The sequence below is a fragment of the Ciconia boyciana genome, chromosome 1 (assembly GCF_034638445.1).
Source record: "Ciconia boyciana chromosome 1, ASM3463844v1, whole genome shotgun sequence".
Lineage (NCBI taxonomy): Eukaryota > Metazoa > Chordata > Aves > Ciconiiformes > Ciconiidae > Ciconia > Ciconia boyciana.
This window is the reverse complement of record NC_132934.1, coordinates 202,709,639-202,736,759: the sequence shown is the minus strand read 5'-3', so window position 1 is coordinate 202,736,759 and position 27,121 is coordinate 202,709,639. Positions and strand designations below refer to the sequence as shown.

The 27,121-nt window shown below is 40.5% G+C and overlaps 1 protein-coding gene across 1 annotated transcript in view; it reads right to left on the bottom strand.

Annotated features, from left to right (window-relative positions):
* Positions 1-27,121, bottom strand: part of GUCY1A2 (guanylate cyclase 1 soluble subunit alpha 2) — a 169,010-nt gene that overhangs the window by 134,848 nt on the left and 7,041 nt on the right. Inside the window, exons 2-4 of the mRNA XM_072850613.1 lie at positions 17,884-17,945; positions 14,436-14,557; positions 874-1,592 (exon numbers count right to left, since the gene is read on the bottom strand). Coding sequence (XP_072706714.1) covers positions 874-1,592; positions 14,436-14,557; positions 17,884-17,945 — 903 coding nt within the window. The remainder of the gene's footprint in view (positions 1-873; positions 1,593-14,435; positions 14,558-17,883; positions 17,946-27,121) is intronic.

Genomic DNA, 27,121 nt, shown 5'->3' with positions numbered 1-27,121 from the left:
CCTGAAAATCAATAATTCGTTCACTTAGAGCAGCAGTTTTTCCAAGGCACCCACACACAGGCTTTCAATTCAAGCATTAAGTATAAGTACTTTGGTGCATAAAGCTAGAACCCAACTTCACACCAAAAAGCCTTCCCATAATTCAAGGATATTCAATGAGACAAACTCCATCCAACCTTTGGTGAGGTCCACTCTAGAAGACACCTTCTCACGTAACTCACCCAGGATGCACTGAACTCAACACAGGGCTCACTAGTTAAGGTAGCTCTCTTCTAAAATACTGAGGGAAGAGGCAGTGTAGGAGGACAAGTGCCTATTTAAATGACTGGAAAGCATTAAAACTGGCATAAGTGATACTTGGTACCACTTACAGCTCTGGTTCCCTTGAGTGCAGGGTGAGAGATAAGAAGAAACACAGAGGAAAGCAGCATTTTGTAATAGGGAAGTAGGATATAATAAAGTGGCAGTGTGAACCCTGCAGTGAGAGTCTTTCAGAAAACATACTGAAAGCTATTCCCTAGTAAATGGCTTAATAACTATTATTGTTATCATAATATAGCTAGAGTGAAATTAAGGATTAGATATGGGCATTTTGTAAAATTCCTCACCCTTCTGATTTAAACTGCACTATTCAACTCCACAGTGCAGAATTTTCTGAATGGCAATGTCACGATTTGCTACAACATCACAGTCAAAGCTTATAAATAATTTAGGGAAATATTCACTTGGCTGGGGAATATCACTTAGCCCCTGTTTGCAAGGCATAAGTGAGCCTTCCAGAGTACACAGATCTTGAGCTGCTTCTCTCTGAATAAATAATCCTCTCCCATCACACACATATACACACATCCCCTTCCAAATTAATGTTCTTACCTTATCTTTATTTTCAGAGCCAGAATCCTCAAGTTTGGTCCGAATGACAAAGGGAGTAGATAATCTCAGGAGAACTCGTTCAAATGTGGCACTGATTTTAGGAGAAACTATGTCGAAGCAGTCTTGGAATTTCAGAGTTTTATGAGTGTCACATCTGAGCTGCTTCCTAAGACCTTCTCCAAGCTGGAGAACCAGCATGTTTGGATCAAACATCAGGTGAAAGGGGAAAGCTCTGCAGAAGGTACTGATGCTAATCCTCAGGTCTAAGGGGGACTGGGAAGTTCCCGGTGGAAGTGCTTTTGTGATATTTGCATTTTCATGTTCTTTGATAAGGAAAGTCAGACAGCTGCAGTTACCTGGGTTCGTCCCCTCTGAACACAACTTATCATTAGTGACCTGTTCTACTTCCACTTCCAAGCGGTAAATCTTCTTTGCTGCTGCCTTTATCATTCCCATCATTGCAAATCCCACAATCTGATGTGGGTGAAAGTAATGAAGCATGAGATTGCGTTCAGGGAGCTCTTTGCATAGGAAAGAAGGGGATTCCAGGGTGGCCTGTCTTCCAAATGAAGTTCTAATGTGCTCCAGTAAAGCATCAAAGCCATTGAAGAAGTCTTGAAGGGTCCCACCTACAGCTCGAAGAACTCTTTCATTCTCATCAAAGCAGATATTGAAGAATTCCTCCCCAAACTTTTCTTGCATTTCCTCAAACTTCAAACCTATAGGACAATGAGACACTGATATCAACAACATAGTATTGCTACTGTGTCGCATTTTCCCTTTGTTCTCTATTTGCCCAGTATTTTTCCAAGTCAGTGAGAGTGGCTTTTCCACTGGATACCTACCCATGGGAGTTCTGTTTTCTCTGGTAGTTGGGAATAACCCTAGAAGCCATTTTTGCCTGTCTTTTTAAGTTCTCATGCTTCCAGCTCACTGTCCCAGCCAGGTACTTCTGGGATTTACACTTGCCTGTCTCCTCTTCCCTGCTAGAAGCCAGAATACGTTATAATTTCCCTGACTTTTGCATGTCACATGCAGTCTGCTGTGTGAATGCACTCAGCCACGGGTGCATCCCTTCCATTCTTGACCTAGCCACAAACAAGGCTTCTGCTTTTATAGCCCCTTGGTTCACTGCCTTCTGCGAGGGATCCAGCTCTTACCAGCTTGAAGAATAAGCTATTGGGACTCAAAGTCAGACCTTTGGCTTTCAATAAGCAATGTAAAGCCCTGAAGTCAGATGACACTTTAGTATCTGGGGGAGAGGGGCTGTGGGTTTTGGGATTTTTTTCAGACAAAATACTTTTCTCATTATAGCTATTGGCCACTGCCAGAAGATACAAAGGAATAATAACTTCTTTTTTGTTGCTTGCAAAGGAAAGCAAAGCCTTTCTATTTTACACTTCTACATTCAGCCATCTTTAAAAAAAAACCCTGCCCCTTAGAGCGCTCTAAACTGCTAGTAGATGGGACAGCTCTGTGATATCTCACAATGTCACTTCAAGTCTCCATCACAGAAATTCAAAGGGTTTTGATTTACAGAGGTGATAAGGCTGGTGTGGCTGAAGGGATGAAAAAATATCAGTGATGGAAGTCCCTGGATACAAATGTGTATCAAATCCTACTCCAGTTTGGTATTTACCATTTTAAGGATAACCTAGAAAATATAACATTGAGAGGGTTATTAAACATTTTCCTCTGTCTTATTTTAGGGAAGACATGCTCTGTTAAATCTCATCTGTATATAATCCCTGCATCACATAGTAGAGTTACAAAATTTATCAGATATGTTTGTATTGTTCTAAACTGTAATAGAAGAAAAAGAGGTATGAATCAGCTGTATGTGAATTACAAATATTGAGCAAGAGTTTTCAAAGGAAATTAATATAGGAATTAACAATATAGTTCCTCCAGGGTATTGAAATATATCAAATTTCAGTGAAACAGTCAAACAAACACCTTAAAATGTATCTTGAATTCTAACAGAAATGAAGGGCAGTTACTTATTTCCTAAGGGCACTACAGGTTCCTTATTTTAACATGTATTCAGCATGCTTTATAACATTGATAAGATCCCAGTGCAGTTTAGATCACTAAACTTCTCACTGTTTGTTTAGATTGCTTGTAGGCTTTTAAATGTGGAAGAACAGTGTGATTAGTGACTTTCAAGCCCAAGAGGTATAACAGGGGACAGAAGAAGTCATTCATCTGTTGTTTGCAGACAATAACCTTTGATCATCTCAAGGCAGTGTCTGAACTGTCTATTCACACAGGCATAGTTAGAACAATCAATATTGACAAGGGATCTAAGCGTTCCACAGCTTTGCAAACTATCTGCAACAATAGTTTTGTTTGGACCTTCGATATGATCAATAGCAGATTAAAATGCATAAAATTACATATATAAACAGGACAACATGACAACACGACCAAGCATATTTTATGAAAGAAGTAATAGTAATAATTTGGGAAAGTTCCTTCAAATGCCATTACTCATAATCAAATTTGGTCACTAAACTAGGTTATTACAAAAATATTCCCAGGATCTTTTATGACCACAGATGGTCAGATCTGTGGCTAAGCCAAAAGAAAGTACCTCTGGTACACAATGCCCCCTAATATCCTGACTCAGAGGACAGTGTGCCAATTCCTGACTCATTACCGCTACGTCTGCATAACTAGTATTGCAGTATCATCCATAAAAATACTCACTATAACCCCAAAATAATTAAATTCTAACCCATACCAATAACATTGTCATAATCGGATATAAATAGCAAGGAGCTAAGAAATTATCATATTTGTATGTATACACAAACACATATGCATACTTTCAAATCTCACTGTTCTGTAGAGTGAACTGCAAATAGCTTTAGAAGTCTGTGTGTGAAAGTAAGCAGTTTAGCAGGGGCACCCAAGGGTGTAGGATGGCAGAGGCCCTGAAAGTATGGGAACAGGACAGTATCAGAAACCCCTGGGCTATTCATGCTAATGACCAAATACTGTTACAGAACTATGTAACATCCCATGAAGCTGCCCAAAATGATAGCATAGGCGGGCTGTCTTTAAAGTATAAAATTACAGTAAAACAGTAAGTTGCCCTGGCGCCACTAACTGAAAACAGGATATGCAGAACTGATCACTCGTGTACTTTACTGCTACATACGTAAGCCTTGTCTCATTATCGTTAACGGGAGTTGTATCTTAGTATTCAGCCTAAGGTTTTGCTGATTGTCTTAGATTGGTCTTGTTGTCTGCCTGGAGGATGGCTTTTCAATCTGGACACAACATACTGACTCCAAGCAACATGAATTATACTATGAAATTCAGGTCAATGACCTGGCTTGAGGATGTGCCACTACTTTTAAAAATATTTTAGCTTTGAATTGAGTTACACACAGTACCAGCAGAAAATTAGATTAGCTCAGAATAGAAAAATGGATATGCCCAGGCTCGACCAAACTGCTGGTCTGTCCTAGTCAGGAATTTTCTCTCTAATAATAGACACTATGAGATACTGAGAAAATTAAACAAAGTCAAACAACCTTCTAAAACAAACAAGTATAATGTACCTATTGGGGAAGTTTCTTCCTAAGCCTCACCAATAAGAGGTCAATTTTTGCTTGAAGCATTATGGTTTTTCTTTATATCAAAAATCTTTATTTTAATTCCTATTACACAAACACACACAAACTGTTTTTTTCTGTATTCCTACAAAGCTCTTGGCTTCAGTGATGTACTTGTATGAAGTTGAACAAAATACTTAATCTGTATTTTTACTGACTTATTCCTGCCTCTCCTATTGAAACAAATGATGAACAGAAGCACAGTTACCTTACATTAACCTATGCTACTCTTACTTACATTATCTCTATATATATTTCACCATAACCTTTTCATTTACTACCATATAAATGATCCCAATCTTTTGAATGTCTTCTGTGGACTTTCTCCCTACGCCTTCCTATATACTTACTGGACATGTTTAGCTTTCAAGAGACTATAGAACTGACGATCATCATCACAAGGAGAGAAAATGTCAGACTGCATCAGATCGCTATTCAGCTGCTCTGAGATCTTGTCTCAGCAGTGACTGGTACCAGATTCTATAGAAAAACTGCAAAATCTGATGGAAAATCATGAAAAAACATGGTTTTGAGAAAGCTCCTCCCTAACTGCTACTAGATAGTAGATATTTGGCTTATTCACGGAAATGGATGGAAGTACCAGATCGGGAGATAGTTTTATTATATATAGAAAAACCTGCTTGTTAAAAAAATTCCCAGAACTCATTGTCTCTATAGTGCATACTTTACTACATTTGGAGATTCCCACAGGCTAATTAGCATCTTTAAAAATTACATTCGGTATGATTTCCAATTCCAATGTATTCAGTATTTCCTTTGTTTTTCTTTTTATTTTGAGAATAGACAAATAAAATCATCAAAATAATCTTCTTTATAACCTTCAGGTTATACATCTGCATAAACAGTCTAATCTTTTCAAACCTGTCTCACATTAAATTCTTTCTCTGTATCTTCATTTTGTTTTCATTTTGATTTTGCAGTGGAATAATTCAAATTGAAGATGGCACTGAAAATGTGAGTCAACTTCTGTTCACCAAAATCGATTATTTGCTATTACTGTCTGAAAAGCTGGCATTTCCATTCTTTCTTTTTCACTATGGACTTCTACTCAAAATTTTCATTCAGCTGCCCAGAAAAAAAATAGTATTTGAGATCTGTATGCGTGCCCAGCACTTCCAAATTCAGAGGCCACTGCACTCCCATATCGCCTCATGCATGACCCCGACAACCATAGATAGGGCTTCCTAATGGGCACTAGCTTGCAATCAGTAAGTAGGAAAAAGTCTTCCTTAGTTTCACCAAGACACTTCACTGAACATTAGTGATACAAAATAAACCAAAATTCATCCCAATACTCTCTGCTGTTGTCCAAGTGAAGCCATTTGTTATTTTGAGCTTCTGCTATTTACCAACCTTCTACTAACATACTGAATAAAATTCTAAAAATTGATCAGTCTCAATTTACTTTCCTCTTGGGAAGTGATCTGCTGTGTTCCTAACACTTAATCCACTTCTTCAAGAGGACAAATCACATATCTTAACTCTACTAAGTTTTTCTCCTTAGTAGTTTCTTTTTGTTGCTTTTTCTTACAATGCCATTTTTATTCTAGCCCATACTGAAGAGAAATTAAATATGCACATTGTAGAAAGAAATTGAGGCAAAGGAACCATAGAATGAAGATATTGCTCTGGGCCTCCATTACAAAGCACTTTGGGATCTATGACAAAAGTACTATATAAGGTCTGTTTTTATCCTTTGAAAATGTGTCTCAAAGACATTTAGAGAAGAGATCCTATACGTGTGAGCCTGATCCAAAATTATCAAAATCTTTAAGCATAAGCTTAAAGTACAAATTAAGTATTTCACTGAACTGGAGCAGAAATAGATGACTTCATCCTGTAATAACATGCTAGTAAAAGGTCCTTCTTCATTTTCTTTTCAGCAGTTCCTGTAAACTGCAAACCCACTACAAAACGTCAAGGAACTAATACAGTATTTCCAAGTATTTTGTACATCACTAAGTGGAGAAATTAGATAGGAATCTGTTCCCATAAAGAATATCACAAATCATAGGCTCTTCAGAAACAAAGAGAAGATGAATGATGTGATAAAAACATCACAAAGTAATCCATTAACTTGCAGAGCATGCAGAAGCATTTACAAGCCATCCAGTTCTTCCTTAAAGTATATCATGGAGACAATGGTTGCAGAGTGGCCAGCATCCGATTCCTTTGGCACAGAAAAATACCATTTTTTCTGGGATACCCATTAAGAATCTATAAATGTCAAATATTGAGACGATGGAACAATTCAATATGCAATTCCAGAACTCATACTGTGGATGGAAGCAGAATTTGCCACCTTCAATTATAGCAAATACCTCTTAAATGTTTTTGGATTAGCAGATTTTTGGCATGAATAAGATCTTTTCCTTAAACAGTCTTTGGACAGAAAGCCATGTGGCAGTTCAGAATTCCAAAGCATAATTTAAGATGGTAGGGAAAGCAATGTTTATTCTCTCAATAAAAATGGCTTTGATGTGTACAGGCTAATGCTGAAAGTACATTAGATGAATCATCTAGCTTGTAAGTGAGCCTAGTACAGGATCTAATTACTGTATAAAGGACTTTGATCTTACTTCATTATGATGGTGAATTTATATCATCCTGGGAATCCAGATAGTATTTTTAAATTACCATTTTTAGTAGTTTTTATAGAAATACAATAACATCATTTTATGCCTTTACATATGGTTTTGACACAACTGTAAAATTTTTACTACACTTCTCTTACAGTGCCATAGAGGGCCTGCGTATCTTTCAAGATTTCATAAAATAAAAATGAGAATTATTGTTAAAAATAATTCCTCAGACTTGTTCACCTATAATACTTGGTTTATCAAATTTTAATGGGGCGTCTTCTTTCCTTGTTAAAGTGAGGGTCTCCTCTGACAAATGATGCTTAGAAATACCACTGTAATTACTGCCTCTTGTGAGGACCCGATCACCTGTGCTCAGCATATGTGTAAAAGATTCTGCTCCAAACTACTGACACAGGAAGCTCAGCTGAGCTATTAAGAACAGGCAATGTTATTTTTTTTCCCCATATAGCACTTTCAGTAGCAGCCAGTTCTGCAGGCAAAGCCAAGCTGTCTGAAGCAAGACTATCATCATTTTGTGTCCCCCATCACATCTTGGAAACCTCACTTCTTAAATTTGCACAGGAAATATTAAATGAAAACTGCAATCACTAGGTTGGTAATTCCTAAAAATAAGGCAGATCCAGGTTGTTACATGTTAACTCTAGAGACCAAACAGCAATAAGAATAGAGTTTTTTAATTTGCTTTTGCATTAAAATAAACATATATGTCTTTGAATTGACATAGGGAGCAGAGCTTAACTTCTTGGAAAGAAGAAAATTGTAATGAAATCTAAAAACTTTTCCCATTAAATACAACATCATGTCTCATAATTCCTTACATATATAAAGGGCTCAATTCAGCTGACTAAATATAGAAATCTAATGCTACCTGAGTTTTCATAAGGCATCCAAGACTTATGGATGCCTTAAGTCTACAATCTACAAAAGAACTAACAGATGGTTACATCTGCCAGGATATGGGACTTAAGGGAGACCTACACATTTTTGAAAGTTTGACAAGATACCCCATAGCACCTAAAATAACGGTAAACACCTACATTTAGTCAATGAATCAGGCCCAGAATGTCTTCTACTTTATAAATAGACTTCTACAAGATGTTATTGTACATCATAACTTCAAACTGCTGACTATCTACTGGTAGTTCATCTGCTTTCTAACAATAAATAGCTCTGATTTGAGAAGAGTGGGATGTCTAAGGCCATTTGGTATAAACATTTGTCCTTTTCTAATTTAGATGTATTCATCTCAGTTTTGAAATCACATGAATTATGTGATTTTTGTTTAGATTACTTTTGTATTGCCAGTGCACTGTAACATCTGCTAAATAATAGGAGTCCTGTGTGTATAGCTTAGACCCCCCAGGATAGAGTTCCAAGTATCATTAAAATCCATTAGTATCACCAGTCCTCTGGGCCATGTAACATTTCCTTTTATGCTATTTGTAAACCAACAACTTTAATTATAAATCAGGCTGTGTATCCTAAATTAGTTGCATCCTAATGACTATCTACAGTTCTTAGCTCAGAGGAAGAAGAAAGTGATAGTAATTTATGTACTTTAAGTATATAAGCATTTACAGTTTTCAGATACCTGCCGAGCAGTCAGCGTGCCAAACCCTTGTCCATCTTTTCCAATTACACCACCTGGTCTAATGTCACTGTAGGCTAAGTTCTGTCCTGGCATCTCCTTTTCAACATATTTCCTGCCTCTTTGAATGTAGTATTTCTTAGCAGTGATGTGCTGTTATTATTAAACAGTTAACCAGAATGATCCCAAATTTAACTTTAACTTGCTCTTTAACTCTTTAACTACAGAGTATGGATAAGAGCTGAGATTTTCTTAGTTTCATAAAGGAAACACAGATCTTCATCTTTGATAAACGTACAGAGAACAAATTACTTGTATAGAATTATGACCTTTGCCCTAAATGAAGGAACAGCTCTGCAAGCTATACTTAGGCATGAAGTGATTTGCTCTATATAAAGCAGCCTATAGCACACATCTTCTTTGGTGGTGACAAGCAAACGTCACCCAGAGCAAGAGCTCTCTAAACCCCTGCACCAACGATGGATTCTACCTCCTCCTCAGTGTCTTGGGGAGGCTGAAACCAGAAACATTATTTATGTCCCTAACAGGAGAGGGCTCTGGGCTGGGATTCCACATAACTTATCACTGGGGTATTTGGGAATCCTCACCGCTGTGCCATATCATCCTCCAAATGGAAGACGCCCAAAAAGATACTCACTTAGAAATGACGGAGGAGCAAAGTCCTCACACGACTCTCAGAAGCAAAATCAAGAGGATAAGCATAATAATTATTAACCTGTGAGTTAAGAATGCCTAACGGGAAAAATTCTTGCAATACATTTAAGTCCACATGCAGAGCTGACTTAGCAGCCATTGACATACGCTGTGCATTTTTTAAGGAAAATGAGGTAATTGTAGTCAGATTTTAGGAGCCAATTTTTTATAACAGATGAAAAAGAATTGTGTTGCATAAATTAATTTCTTGAATAAAAAAATGGAAGAGAATGTTTTTCTCTATCTTAAGCAAAACAAAGGTAGAGAGGTGCAATTATTTCTCCAGGCCTTCTTGTTGAAACAACTATCTGCTACATGTGCACTTTTAACTTCAGGCTGCACGCCCGAGGTGTTGCAGGTGTTATTTATGCAGTGCATATAGCATGGTGCTGCAGTACATACAATTTCGATACTGTAGTCTAATATACAAATAGGCTTTCAAACATTTCTTCCGTGTCATTAAAGATTGAGTACAAACATCGACTTCTGCTTTGCAAATTTCACACAAAAGATTTTTTTTATAGATATTTATGAATTTAGGTTATTTTTCATTAGTTTCACTATCAAAGTTATGACAGACTACAGAGCTCCTCAGCAAGCTGCAAAGAGACTCCAAAGGAAATACTGGTGGCATTTAAAGAAAAACAGGTAACTCCCTTCATGAAACTCCCTTTCTTTTTTTGTGAAAGATTGAAATAAGAGTAAAGAACAGTTCACATCCATAAAGGCTACATTAATTGTGTGCAGTGTTTGAAAAGAGTGTTTGGAGGAGATGAGGTGAAGGCTGTACAATTTGTATCTAGTTTGTGCATTTGGGATGTGTGAAACCTCATGTGATATATCAGACGTACACAGTGGGGCTGAAAAATGAAAACTGGGCATTTCTCTGTTGCTTTGTAAAGCTCAGTAGCACAGACCCGCTTGGAATATCTGCAAAACAGATAAGCAGGACAGGTCATGAAGGCTTTATGTCCCAAAATATATTCCTTACAGTAGCAATTACAGACTAACAATTAAAAACATTTTCATCCTTATTTTCCTGTTGCCAAAGTTTTAATTTGCAACTACATGGAATTCTTCTGCTTTACTCTGACTATCTGCAATAAGTCAAAATGCACACTCTAATCTTACTTGAAATCAAATTATTTTAAATCACGGGGAGAAAAGCAGCCCCAAACAAGATTTGGCTGTCATTGCTCAAAATGCTGGATGTATAAATGGTATGAAAATGTCTTTGCTTTGAGAAGGTTAAAATCTGAACAGTACTGACTTATGGTTTAAAGGTTTTTAAAAAAAACAAAACTGTTATCTCCATTACACAGATGGGAAATTGAGGCACAGAAAGAATAAAAAAGTGCCCAAGGTCAAATAAGAAATCTCTTCACATACAATCTTTCTCTTTAATATGCCTCAGTATAAATATATAGTCACCTAATAAAGAAATGTGGTAGTCATCCACATAATATACTTCACCATAGGAATCTTTTTCTTATTATTTCTAAAATAAGTTCAAACTAACACCACCAATCTGCTCTGAACACAGCTTAGCTAGCCAGCTAAAAGCATGATGTGTGTCAACAGGATAACACATACCAGCGCTTATTCTTTGAAATACTTTATTTCAAACTAGGAACTTTATAAAGGCTCCCTTTAGAAGCTAGGATTTCTCTTTTCTTTTTCCCAACTTCCAATATATTGTCTCTTGTTTTTCCTTTGGATGATAAGTTTATGAAGGACACTGTAAAAGTGTGCACATGCCAATTAAAGAAAGCAGAATCCATCATAAAGCTGTCTGGACTATTTTGAAAAGGATACAAAGTTAATTAAGTATTCCAGCCACAGAAGCTGTCACCGCAAAGAAAAGCTGTGCCATTGATCTGGTATCAAACATGGTTTATAGCGTGTGAGCATGATGGACGTGGCTCCCTTAATTACAGCGGATTAAAGCAGGAAGAGCTCTATTGATGTCTAGACTTGTAGCAAGAGCAACTTAGTGAGGAGACATGGAGAATCAGGTCCTTCCACTGCAGGAAGATGGTGTCACACTTTAGTAAAGACATGACAGGAGGAAAATTCCAGTATTCATACATGATAAATCACATGCATCAAGCTGAGCATACAGCTTGCAGTCAGCACTTTGCTGTGAGCAGTGTAAGCACCAGGACCACGGTATGAAGCATCTGCTCGCAGTCTTCCAAGCTTACTAATCATCTCAACATTTGCTGTCTTCTGATGAATAAGGAATGCCAAATTACTATTTTAGAGGCAGTTAGAGGGTCAGGAGAGGTGAATCATGTTGGTATTATCTAAGGTAAGAGAGCAGGAAGTTGCTTCCAAGCACCTTTAAAAAAACACTTGCTTCCAGCCCTAGACAGCAAGTCCCCGTTACTGCTCATATAAATAAACTGAGAGCCAGATTTGGTTCAACAGTTTCTCTAGCCTCCATCACAGTCAGATTCCTTCTTGTCTCCTGTCTCAGCAATGCCAATTGCTCTAGGTACACAACCCAGTGGTTATGTCCTTCTTGCATAGAAGCAACTCTCACTAATCCTTATTCAACTGCGTATGTGAGAATTAATTACACAGCCTCCATTAATTATTTACCTGTGGTGATAGGCGCTACAATTAAAATGAAGAAGCTAGTCTTACTGCTCATTCCCTTATGTTCCTGTCCCAGGTAAGGAGAAGGAAAGAAGTACTGCTTTTAAATTATCTTAGTGTTTTGCTCACATCATTGATTTCTTTTTTTTTTTGCTGTGAACTCAAATTCCTTCTTTAAAAGGTGAGCTTTTCCCAGAGTAAGTGTCTGCAAACTTATTTTCAACAAAGTCCATTTTAATCATCACCCAAGACAGTAATGTCTAGACGTTACCCCTACACTGTGATCCGAACAGTGCGATCTGCCCCTGACACACATGTGCTGTGAGGATACCACTGAAAAAACAGGCTGCACATTACTCAGCCATGCTAAGGGACCAGGACTAATGTACTGATTTAAAAGCACTATGGAGATGAAAAAGTATTTATAACTATATCTTAGAACACATAATTTGTGTCATGGTGAAATAAGTACTGAATGTCTAATTTGTTTTTTTTTAATATTAATATGCACATGATAACATGAAAAGTCATTACTTTGCACGAGTCCTGCCTTATCACTCATAGCATTTGTTTCTGAGAGCTAGCATTCAATTATTTAAAAATGCAAATAAAATCAAAAATATGGTAACTAATACTGGGCATTTTTACAATTTAATTTGTTCTAAATTCTCTCTACGACCCAAACATGCAAAGTGCCAAGTACCATCTCTTCCCAGGGGTTTCAGCAGCAGTTAAGAACCTCCCTGACAGCACCTAGCATCTTGCAGAATAAGGCACCTGACACCAAAAAAAAGCATTTTGATTGTCAGGGAAACACAGTCATCTCTCAACTAGAACTTGTTAGCTGTTTCACAGAGTGTACAAAGTCTGTTTAACAGTTTGAGATAGATAGAAAAGACAGACATGCAATCCATATACCTCCAGAAGGGTTTTAAGTCAGCAGGTTACAATGGCCCAGACCCCACTGTGGGCAGAGTATCACCTTACCATATTCCCCTGGCAGAGAAGGTAAATCACACCTTTAATTATCATACACAGTCAGATTTCAGTGTTGTGCCTCCTGTTGAAGAAAGTCTCTCTAACTACATAATCCCATAAAAAGTCACAGGTTTATATCGTATATTACCAGCTCAAAGGAAACTTATTATGAACCAGAATGCCATCTTTTGTGCCTTCCACCCCAACTTCAGCAGCCTACTGAAACGTCCAATGGAAGAGCAAAGAGGGTTTCGACATCACAAAAATTACAGCCCCAGGTTTTGTGAGTGCTATAGAAAAGTTCAGAAAAAAAAAGCTCAGTACTCAACTAGGAAAAATGTCATCATGGTATCAACAGCTCCTTCTTGTTAGCTGGGCCAGAATCAGAGAGGCTTTCAAGCTGGGAGAGACACCATGAGTTGCCTGGTCATTCAGGCCAGGTTGCTCATGGCTTTACCCAGTTGGGGTTAAAAACCTCCAAGGGCAGAGACTGCACAAAGGTTGCCTCTCTGGGCTACCTGTGCCTCTGCCTGACTGTCCTCATGAGGAAAAATACCCAGTCTGTTTCAACTTATACCTGCTCTCTTGCCCTCCCACCATGCACCAGTCTAAAGAGCCCAGCTCCCTGTCCTTGAGGATGTCTCCACAGGCACTGGGGGCTGCTGTTAGGTCCTCTTGAAGCCATCTCTGCTCCAGGCTGAACGAGCCCAGCCCCCCCAGCCTCTCCTCACAGGGCAGGTGCTCCAGCTCCCACCATCTTGGTGGCCTCAACTGAAGTCCCTCTGGTTTATCAACTTATCTATGGTTTTGGGCTCCCAACATTGGATTCAGTAATCCAGATGTGCTTTAACAAGCACTGAGTAGAGGTAGCTAATGAGTCCTTTCGATCTGTATCTCTGCCCCTGTTCATACAGCCCAGGCTGCCATTGGCCACCTTTGCTGCCAAGACTCGCTGCTCGCCCATGCCCCACTTGCCGGCCACCAGGACCGCCAGGGCCTTTCCTGCAGAGAAATGACTGCAACAGCTCTCCATTTGCAAACTCCATGAAAGCAGAAAATGGCAAATGACATAATTTATCCTAGCATTTGTTTCTGAGAGGCAGCATTCAATTATTTAAAAATGCAAATAAAAAAATATATGGTAACTATTTGGACTCAAAGCCTTTGAGACTTCTCTAATCACTGACATCAAGCTGGGTATTGCACAATACACCTCCACTGACTCCACTGAAAAATTGGACTGGATTGTCTAAAAGGTGCAAAATATATGTAGAAAAGGAGACAAATGTAATAACAGTGCACTGATATGTAGCTGCCTACATCCTGAATTTCCTTTGTTGGTGCAAAACTTCCTTGGTTCATGGTTGGTATTAAGATGGTCAGTAAACTTTCCTTCCAACTAAAGGAAATTAGTTCCCTTGAAAAAACACATACCAAGAACATTAGCTGTACACTGGAGAATTCCTGAGACATCTTCAGTTTCTTCATTGCCAGAGCAGTCTGGATAGGAGCATCTGTTTGATATATTGTGAAAGTTCTTCTCTGCATCCCTGTAACTACAATAAAAAAAGTTAAAAAGTTATAGCATCTCCTTATACAAATGCAAGGTTGACAAATGTCTTTCAGGAGCGGTGGTAAAGGATGCCTTTAGCCTCCCTTGTCTCTTCCCTCTTCTCCCCTCCATCACCCTCTTTCCATTCGTGCATTATCACACACAGATGACACCACATTAGTAGCCTGGGTATCTCAAGTATTATACTAGAATCTGAAATATTATCTGTAAAGAGACTGAAGACATAAGAAAAAAATAGCACCAAAGGGATGAGGGAAGGGTATCAGACATATTTGTCTTATACACCATTCCCACTGGGATGTTATCTATAGCAAAGTTGTACAGTAAACTCCAAGCAAGATGTTTATGAGGCAATGGTAAGTATCTAGTAAGAATAATAAATCTTCCACATTACATTACCACTGCAAGTATAAAACCTAGATTTCTCTGTGGATTATCTTCTGAAAAGATCTCAGCAGAAAGAAGGAAGTCAAACTGCAACTCACTATGCTATCAAGAATAAAGTTTTTGCTATAGCCTGTTAAAGAAAAATTAAAAAGAATCCCACCACTGATAAAGGACACAGAACTATGCTCTGACCAACAAGAAAGCAGCTACCAGCTAAATTATTCTATTTGATTTAGCTTTGCTGGATTGTTTTTCCTTAATTCAACAGAAACAGAACACAAGCTCAAATTATGTTTAAAACAAAGCTTTATGCAGGTGATAATGACAATAGAAGAGGGAATACAAGTGAATAAAATATTGCAGCAGAGTGATAATGCACTTGGCAAAATATACAATTGATTTAGCTCAATGCACAGAGAAAAGCTTTTCTAAGGAGTATTTTGTTAACAGTTATGCTTTCACACTCTGTTTATAGTTCATAAATCATGAATAGCAGTTTTAAGGATTGGACTCTGCATCTGGTTAATGCCTGCAAAATCTCAGCACCTGGATTGCCAGCACCTGTGGAAAGGACTAGAAAGGATTCAGAGCCACCCATCAGGTTACCCCCCAGCAGGGAAACTGGTTCTCCATATGGAGTAAAGCATATTGGGAAGAGTGGACTCATCCTAGACAAGGAAAACCCGCTGGTAAGGGCTGCTGGTGCGCTCTGCGGTGAGCTGCACGGTCTGTACCGCTTTCCAGACCTCCAGGGATGCCAGGCCACGTGCCTGGCAGGAGGCCACGTCCTGACCCACTGTCCGAGCTCACCCAGCGCCCAGCCCCACCGCCATGCCAGGAGGCCAGGCCTCCTCAGTCAGCATCACCGACTCCCGGAATGACACCACGGCCACTCCTCACCTCTTATCTTGACTGCGACAGGAGATTTCATGAACGCTTATGTTGTATTGGGTGTCAGCACCCGGGGGGGCTGCAGGGGCCTCTGTGAGGAGAGAATGGAGCTGCCCTGTGCTGAGCACAGCCGGTTCCAGCTGGCTCTAATGGCCTCACCACAGGGCACAGCAGAGCCCCTCAGCCAAGCGGGTTATGCCTCTGGGAAAAAGTATTTAAGAGAGGGCAAAACACCTCATGACAGTGTGAGGGGTGAGGAAAAGAAGTGAGAGAAACAGCCCTGCAGACACCAAGGTCAGTGAAAAAGGAGGGGGGGAGGTGCTCCAGGCACTGGAGCAGAGATTCCCCCGCAGCCCCTCCAGAAGACCATGGGGAAGCAGGTTGTCCATGGAGGACCACAGTGGAGCAGATATCCACGCTGCAGCCTGTGGAGGACCCCATACTGGAGCAGGGGGATGTCCCCTTAAGGAAGCTGCAGCCCATGGACAGTCCACAAAAAGCAGGGGAAAAGCATGCGGAGGAAGGAGCAGCAGAGAGGAGCTGTTACAGACTGACCACAAGCTCCATCCCCATTCCCCTGTGCCGCTCAGGGCGGGAGGAGGTCAAGGAGTCGGGAGTGTCTTTATCTTGACCCACAAGCTTAGTCCATCTTATTTCAACCCCTGTCCTGTTGAGGAGGGGAAGCGAGAGAGCGGAGCGGCTGGGTGGAGGTCCAGCAGCTGGCCAAGGTCAACCCACCACAGTGTGTACCAAAAGTAAAGATCCCAGGGCAGGACAAATATAGGATACCTGCTAGAGACAGGTGGTACTTCAACAAACTCACACCAATGTTCAAAAACCTTAGTCAGTGTATCGTAAGTCACAGGAATTACAGGTTTTCAGAGTGTCCCGGTTTTAAAATTTGTCCATTAAAAACAGTACATCTAAGCCACATGTGGCCATAAATAATAAGCCGCATTGTTCTTGCACACATGCTTTCCTCAAGGCACTGTCTCATCCTCTGAAGTCTCCTAACATGAGACTTCAAGCAATTTTTTCAGCAACTGAAAAAATTAGCAGCCAGAAGGCTGCTCCCGCCTGCCTGCCCCACGGTGCACATCACAACTACCTGCCGAGACTGGCTCCCTTGCTGCCTTCAGGTGCCAGCCAGGCTTCTAACATTGCAGGTATCACCCAGCAAGCTAGGTCTCCCTGTGAATTTTAACCAAACATTGAGAAATAGGCAAGGACAATTCCCTCCAGTGCACCAAGCTTCAAAACTATGTCATAAGTTCTAAAAAGACCCTGAATGCAGCTTGAAAAAAATTTCCCTTACATCTGTGTAATTAAATTCAGAGGACAGCATTCTTCATTTGTCATATGGCACAGCCATTTAATGGCTATAGACATGCAGCCATTGTATTCTGACTCTGTTAGGAAAAGTAAGTTATCTGTGACAGTAAAATACTTGCGCAGGTAAGGAAAATACTTATGCACATAAGGAAAAGGTTGAAAGCAGATTATTTTAATTAATGGGAGAATGTCTTAGGTTTTCGTGATGATAGTTGTTATTACTTTCTTTTTACTCCTCAGTCATCTATTAATTTTCTCAGTGAACTCTTAGGAGGTGGCTTTCAGCCCTGCTTCTGCAAAAACCTGCAAGTATGTAACAGTGCATGTATGTAACAAGCACTGATGCACAATATTGCAAGATTTGGACCTGAGGTCATAGCATAAATAACTTTTCTGGCATTCTTAGCTGGCTCTGTGAAAAGCAAATTTGAATAGATATTACGCTTTTACAAAAAGATTCCCTATTCTCCTTATATAGGAAACATCACTCTTAATGGAGCCGTTATGCTCTGATGGGATTGCATGGAAGCGGGACTGGACAGCAGTTTATCATTAACATCTGTAGTATGTGTAGTTACTCCAGAGCATCTCTAAGAATTTGCGAGAAAAATTTAAAAGCTTGTCAAGCAAGGCTGTGACTTGAGAAGCACAGAGGAAAACATTACCATGCACATGTCACTACCTCACATTAACACTTACCCAATAACTTGGTGCTCAAAATACTGCAGTGTCCTTTGAAGAGTTTGCCGAATGGTCTGAGGCTATGGAAGAATAATAAAAAAAATCATAAGATTAGGGAAGTACAGTACAGTTTAATTAACATTATCTTTTAACACACTATTTTTCTCCAGTTTTAGTCTTCCTCATCTTTACCTGCTAAGTGCCCATCATAGCAATGGATATGAAATATTATTCATTCCTTATATCTTACTTCACCATTTAAATAGGAAGGAATTTTACAATGTGACATAATTAAAACTGCTTACAAGACAGGTTTTGCATAACAAAGGAGCCACTTCACTATTAGCTCTCAAAAACTATCACCCACCAATTATCTCATTATTTTAAAATAATTAATTTAAAACAGTTGCAAGAAAATGCTATTATTTTGTGATTAAAGTATCACCAGGAAAAGGCATTGGGTTTTTAAACTTTGTATGCTCCCTAGAGCACTTTGTACTAAAGAGTATTATAAAGACACTATTTTGCCTTACTTTCCTGACAAGCTATGACTCTCCAGTCATCTTTTAAATTATCAGGAAACTCAAGTTCATCAAAAGAAAATCATGACATGCTTCAAGCATTTCTATGCTATTTCGTTTTAATAGGTGTTCACCAAACTACATATGTGCATATATGTGTTTATTTGCATTATTACTACCACTACAGTGTTCACCAAAATACATATGCACATATGTATGTTTATTTTCCTTACTACTACTACTGCTGCTGCTGCTATTCCTATTATTTTGAATAAATTCATGAGAGAGCTTCAGGTAAGTAAAGCAAATACGAATCCATATCATTCTCTTTGGAATTTTCCAAGTCACTTAGAGCAAAATATCATTCTTCCAAAATGACTGGTTTGTACCAAATCTGAGGTTTTTCACCTGCCTATTTTGTCCTGGTGCCAGAGGTCAGACAAAGGTACCCAGTTTGGATTTATAAGTCTTCCTTCCGTATCAGAGGCACACAGGGATATTTTGATCAGACTCACAGCAGCAGACACTCAAAGTTTAGAGATATTTGGTATTTCCCTATCTTTTGGAAAAGACATCTAATTGTTTTGGAAAGTAATAGTGGAAATGGCCCCTAATTAGAGGAATTTCATTCTAAAACCGCCATCATCTTTGAAATTCTCAGATTTTGCTTACTGCTGTACAGATTCAGCAGTTCAAGAGCTGAGCTTTCTTCCTACTATTGCCCATGAGTCTGCAGAAGGAGGTATCTGTTCTGATGACGGCAGGAATGAAAAAGCGTATACCAGGCTGCACTAGGTTTGTGCAATTTTAAAAATTTCTTTTTTAATACCAAACTATAAGAACGTGTCTACCCTTTTGAATTCAAATGTGTAGAAATGCATGCGCTTAACAAAAATAAGCTCAAAATAGATGTAAACCTTGAAAGAGGGGTTTTTTGTTAATTCTGTATCAGATAATTACTTCTTTCCTCTGTGGGATCTAAGCTTCCTGTGCTAAAAGGCATTAAATGTTACATGTTCTCTTGCAAAACACAATGGAAGCACCATATGAATGAAACCATCACATATCAAAAAACATCCCCTTCTCGGTGGTACAGCAGGTGCTCAAGTCCTTAGGCCTGATGGGCTACAAATATATTTCATGGCCTGCCCCCACAGAGAGTCAGAAACTTTCCTGTACTCAGCAGGCAGAAAAATCCATTCTTCACACATAGAAAAGATGTCTTTTCCCACTCTAGCAGCGAGGCAAAGCAAAATGGCTTTAAGCAAAGAGGTCCAGACAGCTGCCATCTCCCATCTCCATAGAGCATTTCTCTCAGCCCCACCCCCTACACACAGAACATTAGCACTCCACCAGCAACTCCTCTGACATGAAACAGGGAATGGTAGAAATGTTTGATTGTTAAATTAAATCTCCCTTCTGGTTCTCCCAAAGTGCCTTTACAGCAAGCGTATGGAAGGCAGCAATGCCTGGTACCACGGCAGAGAGGAAGGAAAACAGCTTTTTGTCTTCTCAGGAAGTTTTGCAGCTTATGACACCTGAGCAATCCTCCATGGACTGCCTTTGCCTTTCTCATGCCTGACACACAGATGCTGCACTCCTTACCCAGGGAAAAATCCTTTTGAATACCTCAAGATTTGACCATACAAGCAACCTCCAAGTCCTGAGCTTATTTCATCAAGAGACCTCCCTTCTCCTGCAGTGCTGCATAAAAAAAAATAGCCCACGTACTGTTAACTCTCTCTTCTGAAAGCTAAATCATCTGCCTAGCTGTTGTCAGACAATTTTATACAACCCCATGAACTCATACCCCTTTTCATTGGCATCTCCTATCAAATCTTAGAAAATAAGTACAGACAAATAGGATTTACAATTAAAACACTGGTCATAAACAGAGCTCTATGTAATGTGCTCATAGCCAGTATGAAAACTGACCTGAGAAGTCACTCAGCCTTTCTTTATTTCTGACAAGAATTATTACAGCATGTCACTGTGCATGGTTAAAAAGCCACTGTGCTCACCTTCTCGGTTTGCTGTATTTCATCGCCAATGAACGTCATTTTGCTATAGATGTAATTCTGTAACTATGGCCATGACTAAGCAAAATGGAGAGAAGAGATATGACACCTGCTCATAGCTACCTACAAGGGTAGTTTGGTGTACCACTTCTTCCACTACTGACTAAGAATTGCCTATGAGAGACAGAGTGGGCAGGAAGACATTTCCACCTCTTTTCTGCATCCAGTGGCAAGACTGGATGGAGGCAAAAGAGCTAAACCTTCTTCTAGTAGCCTCTCCAAGAAAAATAGCTTCTGCCATTCAGGGAGATAAAAGATAGCCTATAACAATGCACCTCCTCTACTGCAATGTACAGTGTGGTACTTATTTACTGGAGAGGTTTTAAAGCTTCATGAGCACATAAAACAAAAGGTTTAATATAAATGTAAAACAGCGACTATTACCTAAAATAGTAAATTTTAACAATTCATTTTTATTATAATTATTTATTAACATTTGGTATGCATTACAAAAGGAATAGCCACATCAGTTCACGCTTCTAAGGGCAACTCAAATTAAGACATGCCAGTATTGCTATTGTTAACTGTAAATTAATCCAACAATTGCCATACCAGATCATATACAAGCTCCATCTGGAATGATGAAATATAAGGTAGAAGGGACCACTGAAGGTATTTAGACTGATCTCTTGCATGGCAGAGTCCACAGGACTTCCCTGAATTAATTCTGAATCCAGACATAAGGCTATGGCTAACCCTAATGTGTCAAAATAAATTGTAGAACATCAGAATCACAGAATCTTGTAATTTTAGTTACAACTGGTTGCTCAGGTCTTTCTCCAGTTGATTTTTTAGTGTCTCCAAGGATGGCAATCCCACAATGTCTCTGGGCAACATGTGCCAGTGTTTGAACACCCTTGTGACAATTTTTTTTTTTAAATACTGATTTGAAACTTTCCATCTTCCAGCTTTCTTGCCTCTTATCTTTCTACGGTGCACCCCTGTGAAGAGTCTGGCTCCATCTTCTCTACACACCCTGACCAGGTATCTGTAGACTGCAACAAGATACCCCCAAAGCTGTCTCTTCTTAAAAGCTGAACAGACACAGCTCCCCCAGCCCCTCCTCAGATGTCATGTGCTCCATCCCTTGACCATCCTGGTAGTCTTCTGCTGGCCCCGGAATCAATCCCTGAGGGATATGCAGAGGTAACTGGTTGCTAATTCAACTTCATGACTCTGATGGCCACCTTTTGAGCCCTAAGGTCCAGTCAATATTCCACCCACCTTATCATCCACTTAAGCAGTCCATATCTCACCTATTTGGCTCTAATGACACTATGGGAGACCATGCCAAGGACTTTCCTAAAGTCAAGGTAGACAACATCCCTTCATCCATTGAGCCAGTCATCTCATCACAGAAGTCAGTCAGGTTGGTCAGGCACAATTCATCCTCGGTAAACGGCATAAAAGTGTCTAAAGGGTGTTAAAGGGAATAAAAGGGTAAAATTTGGCCTGGCTGTTTCCAATCACCATCCTGTTGTCCTTTTTTGTGCTAAGAAAAGGCTTCCAAAAGGATTTGCTCCATAACCTTCCCAAGGACTGAGGTCAGGCTGATTGGTCTGTAGTTCCCTGGATCCTCCTTGTCCTTCGTGATGCTGGGTGTGATGTTTGCCTTTTTCTAGTCACCAAGTACCTCCCCCGATTGCCATGACTGGGAGGCTTTCCTGTCTCCATCCCTGCATGCTCAGGTAATGCCTCAATATCCCTCCAGGGCATCCCATCCCTGCTTCCAACTTCTGTAGACATCTTTTTTGCATTTGAGCTCTGTGCTGAGGTCCCTGTTCATCCATACTATCTTTCTTCTATGCTTGTTTGACTTTCTGCACATCACAATGAACTGTTTTTGTGTTTTGAGGAAGGTGTCAAAGGGTCCATGAAGATCAACCAGCTTCTTGTGCCCCTTTACCCTACAGGCTAGTTGCCCATTGGATCCTGTCAAGAAGATCTATGAGGAAGCCAAAATCTGCTCTCCTGAAGTGTGAGGTTGTGATTCCACTTACCTGTTTTTCCCACTTCTCTCAGTGTTTTGAACTCCAGCATCTCATAATCACTGTATCCAGGGCTGCCCTCAACCTTTATACCTTCAACCAGTTCTTCCTTGTTTGTGAGCAATAGCTCCAGCAGAGTATCCCCCCTTGTCAGCTCACTGATCTCCTGCCTTAAGAAATTGTCTTCAGCACACTTCAAAAATCTCCTGCATTGCTCGTCTCAGACCTATTGCCCTTCTAGTGGATTTTGGGTTGGCTGAAGTCCCCCATGAGTACCAGGGCCTGCAATTTTGAGGCTTCCTCCAGCTGTCTAAAGGCTTCCTCTGCTTTCACTTGTTGACCAGCCAGTGTGTAGCAGACGTATCACCACACCACCCCTGCTCATGTGTCCTCTGCTCCTGATGCCCCCGCTCTGGGTCAGCTTGCTCTGTCCAAAGGGAATTGCCCACACACTGCTAGCACCTCTTTGCGCAGAGCACAGCTCCTGCTCCTCACCTTCCCAGGCTGTCCTTCCTGAAGAGCCTGTGTCTATCTCCTGCAACACTCCCATCCTGAGAGCCATTCCACACAAGGATGTGTGCAATCCCACATGAGGTCCAAGCTCAGTGGCAGCATGGGAATGTCTAATGCCACCTATTTGTTCCCCATGCTGCCTGCATTTGGGCACAGGCACTTGAGATGGGCTCCCAGTCATGCTGCTTTCATGAGGTGAGCCTAAGAGCCTCCTCCATCTTGTTGTTCCCCTGATACTTCTTCACTGCTCCCCCTTGTCTGCAAAGAATGAAACCCCTTCCCCAACAAGCATAGTTTAAAGCCCTCCTCACAAGGCTGTGAAGCCTGTTAGCAAAGACACCCTCACCTCACTTTGTCAGATGAATCCCATTCTTGCTCAGCAGTCCTTGCTCCTCAGAGAGTGCCCCATGCCCATGGAGACCAAAGCCCAGCCAGCAACACCAGCCACACAGCCAGGGACTGCCTTATTAGATGTGTCCACTCCAAACAGAGCCTTTCCCCTCACCAGCAGTCTCAACCCACACCCTTTGCCCTTGCACTCAAAGCCATGTAGTCACTCCTGATATACCCAAGGTCTGCCCTGGCTGTATGCCACGGGGTGCCCATATGGATGAGCAGTAGGGGTCATAGTCCAAGAGACAGACAAGCTTTGGCAGCTTCTTTGCAAGCTACGTCCGAGCTCTTGGCAAGCAGCAAACCTCCTGAGGCAGCAAGGCAAGCTGGCGGAAGAGTGCCTCTGTCTTCTCAGGAGAGAGTTTCTGAGAAGCCTCTAAGGGTTGAGGCTCAGCTGGCTCTGATGCCTCATCCCAAGGGAGGTCATCTCTCCCACCTCTTTCCAGGGCGCTGGACCTGCTCTGTAACTGCTGAACCACGGGCAGAAAAGGGGCCTTAGTTGTGTTGTCAGAAGTAACAAACCTCCAGACTCCTCCATCTCAGGAGTTTCCACCCTTGACCCTCAAGGGTTTTTCCCTCCTTCCTTGCAACACGGGGCTCAGGTTCTTGGCTCTGCAGGGCCTCTGGAAAGACCTGTCTGTCCTCTCTGATGCATACAGCCTGCTCACTATCTCCTACAACTCTTCCACCTGGCAACTCAGCACTGCAACCAAAGCCCACTGCCGTTGCACAGCAGCCGGCAGCAATCCTGAACATGGCACCCCTGCCATGACAGCCACTGTGACTCCGCCAGCCGCCGCTGTTTGCAGGATGCACTCATAGAGAAATCTGCCCTTCTCGCTAAATCTCACATGGCTCTCCAGTAGTGCAAAACTGGCTCAAGACCTGAAGCTAGAGGAGTAATAGCTCCTCAAAGATGCTTTTAAGACTAACTGGAGAAAATCTTTATGAAGATATTTGTCTAAATGATCTTGCCATTTTTTAGGTTTCTTTCAACTCGGACAACATCCTTTGAAAAAGAATTCCAGTTTATACAGACATTGTATAAAAAACTTTTTTGTCTTTTGTTAGTTTAATTTTCCCTTCTTTTAACTTCATTGCCTCCAGTGTTGGAGACAAAGGGGAGAGGACTTCCATTTTAATTAATCCCTTGTTATAAATGTCTTTCCTAAGGCAATCAAACGTAAGCTTTCCAATCTCTTCTCAGAGGACAGAAACTTTAGCCTATTCCTTAGCCATCTTCTGTTGCCTCCGAAATGTCTTTTATTTGATTGAAACACCTTCGGAAATAAATGGGAGGGCTCATCTGCCCAACTGTAGGCACCCAAAGTGATTCATTTCATCTTATGGTTGGCATCTAATATATGCCTGAGGACTCAGTCTTTAGAAATACTAATTTCTTTCTTTTGTCTAGAAAAGATGTTGAGTGATTGCTTTAGACTTAGACATCTTTTAAATGTTTAAGTAAGGAAAGACAAACCCCACCCTGAGGTGACAGAACTGCACAAAGTATCCCAGATGACTCAGTCTAAATTTTCATAAATGCAGTTTCAAATTCTCCATCCCATTTTGCATCCTAAGATAACGAGATAGAATTAGAGAAGAAAGGGACTGTATGGAACAGGGAGGTCCAAGCCAAGAGAGCAACCAGGTACACAGACAGTTTCTCCTTAACCCTAACAAGGCTTCAAAGACTTTTCCTGGTAAAAGCTAAGTGGCTCCTAGCTGAGCTTCAGAAGTGCTTCAGCAGTCATGCTCTTAAAAACTTGAGTGCTTAAAATTTTAAACGTGAAAGTTGAAGCACTGAAGAGCACAATAGGCTCAGCTAGAAACCACTTCGCTTCTATCAGAGTTTCTTCGAGGAAGTCCATTGGATCAGGGAGCTCCTCCAGACTCTTGTGCCCTGGGGAGCTGCAAAGTCCTTCCTAGAGGAATCTCCACTTCTGCATATGGGAGAGGCAAGCTACCACAGACCTCAGCCAAATCAGCACTTTGATGTTGGAAGTTTTACATGCTTCAAATTTGTAGTGTTCAGTCACTAACTCAGCAGATGTATAAGACTTTAATTGCCGGCTTCATTGCTGGTGATAGTTCATTAATGAAAAATATTTCTTTTTTCATATTTCAGAACCAATTTTAGTCAAGTCTTTGTGCATAGGTGATTACAGATCTCTAAGCACACATGAGTAGGTGTGCACCTGGCCCATCCAGAAGGAAATAAAAGGCAAAATAGTCACTTTCACATCCAGTCAGGGTTTTTTTAATATTTACTCTATGATGATGAAAGAAGTGGAAAACTGTTCTTTCTCTGTCCTTCTGGTTACCAAAATATTGATGTTAAAGAGGCTGTAAACAAAGAATCAAGGCTCCAGCTGAAGACAAACATTTATCAACATTCCCAAATGCCAGGAATGGGGAGATAAGCATTGAAATTGCTGCAACTAGGGAAAAGCAGAACTGAAAAAAAAAAAAAAAGGGTGGTTCCTTCGGCATCCTACAATTTTCTGATGATGCAGAAAGAAGGAAGGCTCCCTAGCAGGTCCTTGCGGGTCCTGCACAGCCAGGATTCCATCCTGTCCCCTTCCCAATAGCTGAAGAATGGGATGAAAGGGCACAGACAGAAATCAGAAATGGAGAAGCAGAGCCCCAACATAAGCAACCATTTGAAAATTTTTTAAAAAATCATCTTTGGGGGTTTAATAGTGCTTTTGATAATATAATCAGGAAAAAAAATGTATTTTTACTCTCCAGCTTCTGAACCTTTAGGGTGCACTCATTTTTTTTCTCTGTAACTGTACAAGCTAAAAATGTATTCTTTCTTCATGAAAACAAGCTTCCTGATTCCAGAGGTTTGTGCTTTAGATAAAAGGACCAACTGCTTGCAGACTAGTACCATGACTAGCACCAGATTTGGTATCAAGAGAGGAGTCACAGAATCATAGAATCGTTTAGGTTGGAAAAGACCTTTAAGACCATCAAGTCCAACCATTAATCTAGCACTGCCAAGTCCAGTGCTAAACCATGTCCCTAAGCACCACATCTACACGATGCAGAATACCCAGGAGGGGACTGTCTGGGGATCCAGAGTGGGATGACTGGCAGCTGGAGGCAAAATGAGCTGCCCTACAACAGCCCACAATGATCCGGATGGAACCAGAGCTCAGTACCACCTGGCACCTAAACCTGTGACCATTCTGCTCCTCAGTTCATGCAAACTGGGGTACTCTTCATAGAGAAATACTTGTGCACATCAGAGAAAATGCCTTAATTTAATAAATAACACTGAGACTAAGAATTTTACCCCATACTCTTTCATAGCAATAACCATGCAAACACTCTGAAGAAATAAAACAGAGCTAAATAATTAGAAATTGTAATTCCTGCACCCCCAGCTGCCTTTCAACTAGAAGAATCACAGACATTACGGATGGAAATTGCCTATTAGATCATCTAGTCTAACTCCTTGACAGTGAAGGATAAATATCTCAGGGTGCTATCCATTATAATACCGGCTGGGATCACTTTGTTCATCTTTGAATTTCAGCCATGTCTGGAATGGATAGAAGATCTGTTCTGTGCTGCAGAAAGAATGTATTCAGTAGGTGAGAATATAATAGAAGATCTACCGCTAATGCTACCTGTTCATCTTTTAATGCAACTCACATCTACTACATAAAATCATCGGTGCTACTCTAGCAGACAGATAGGAAATGAAAGGCTTTACATGTCAGTCCTTCTCAAGGAATTTCTTCTGTTGGGATAG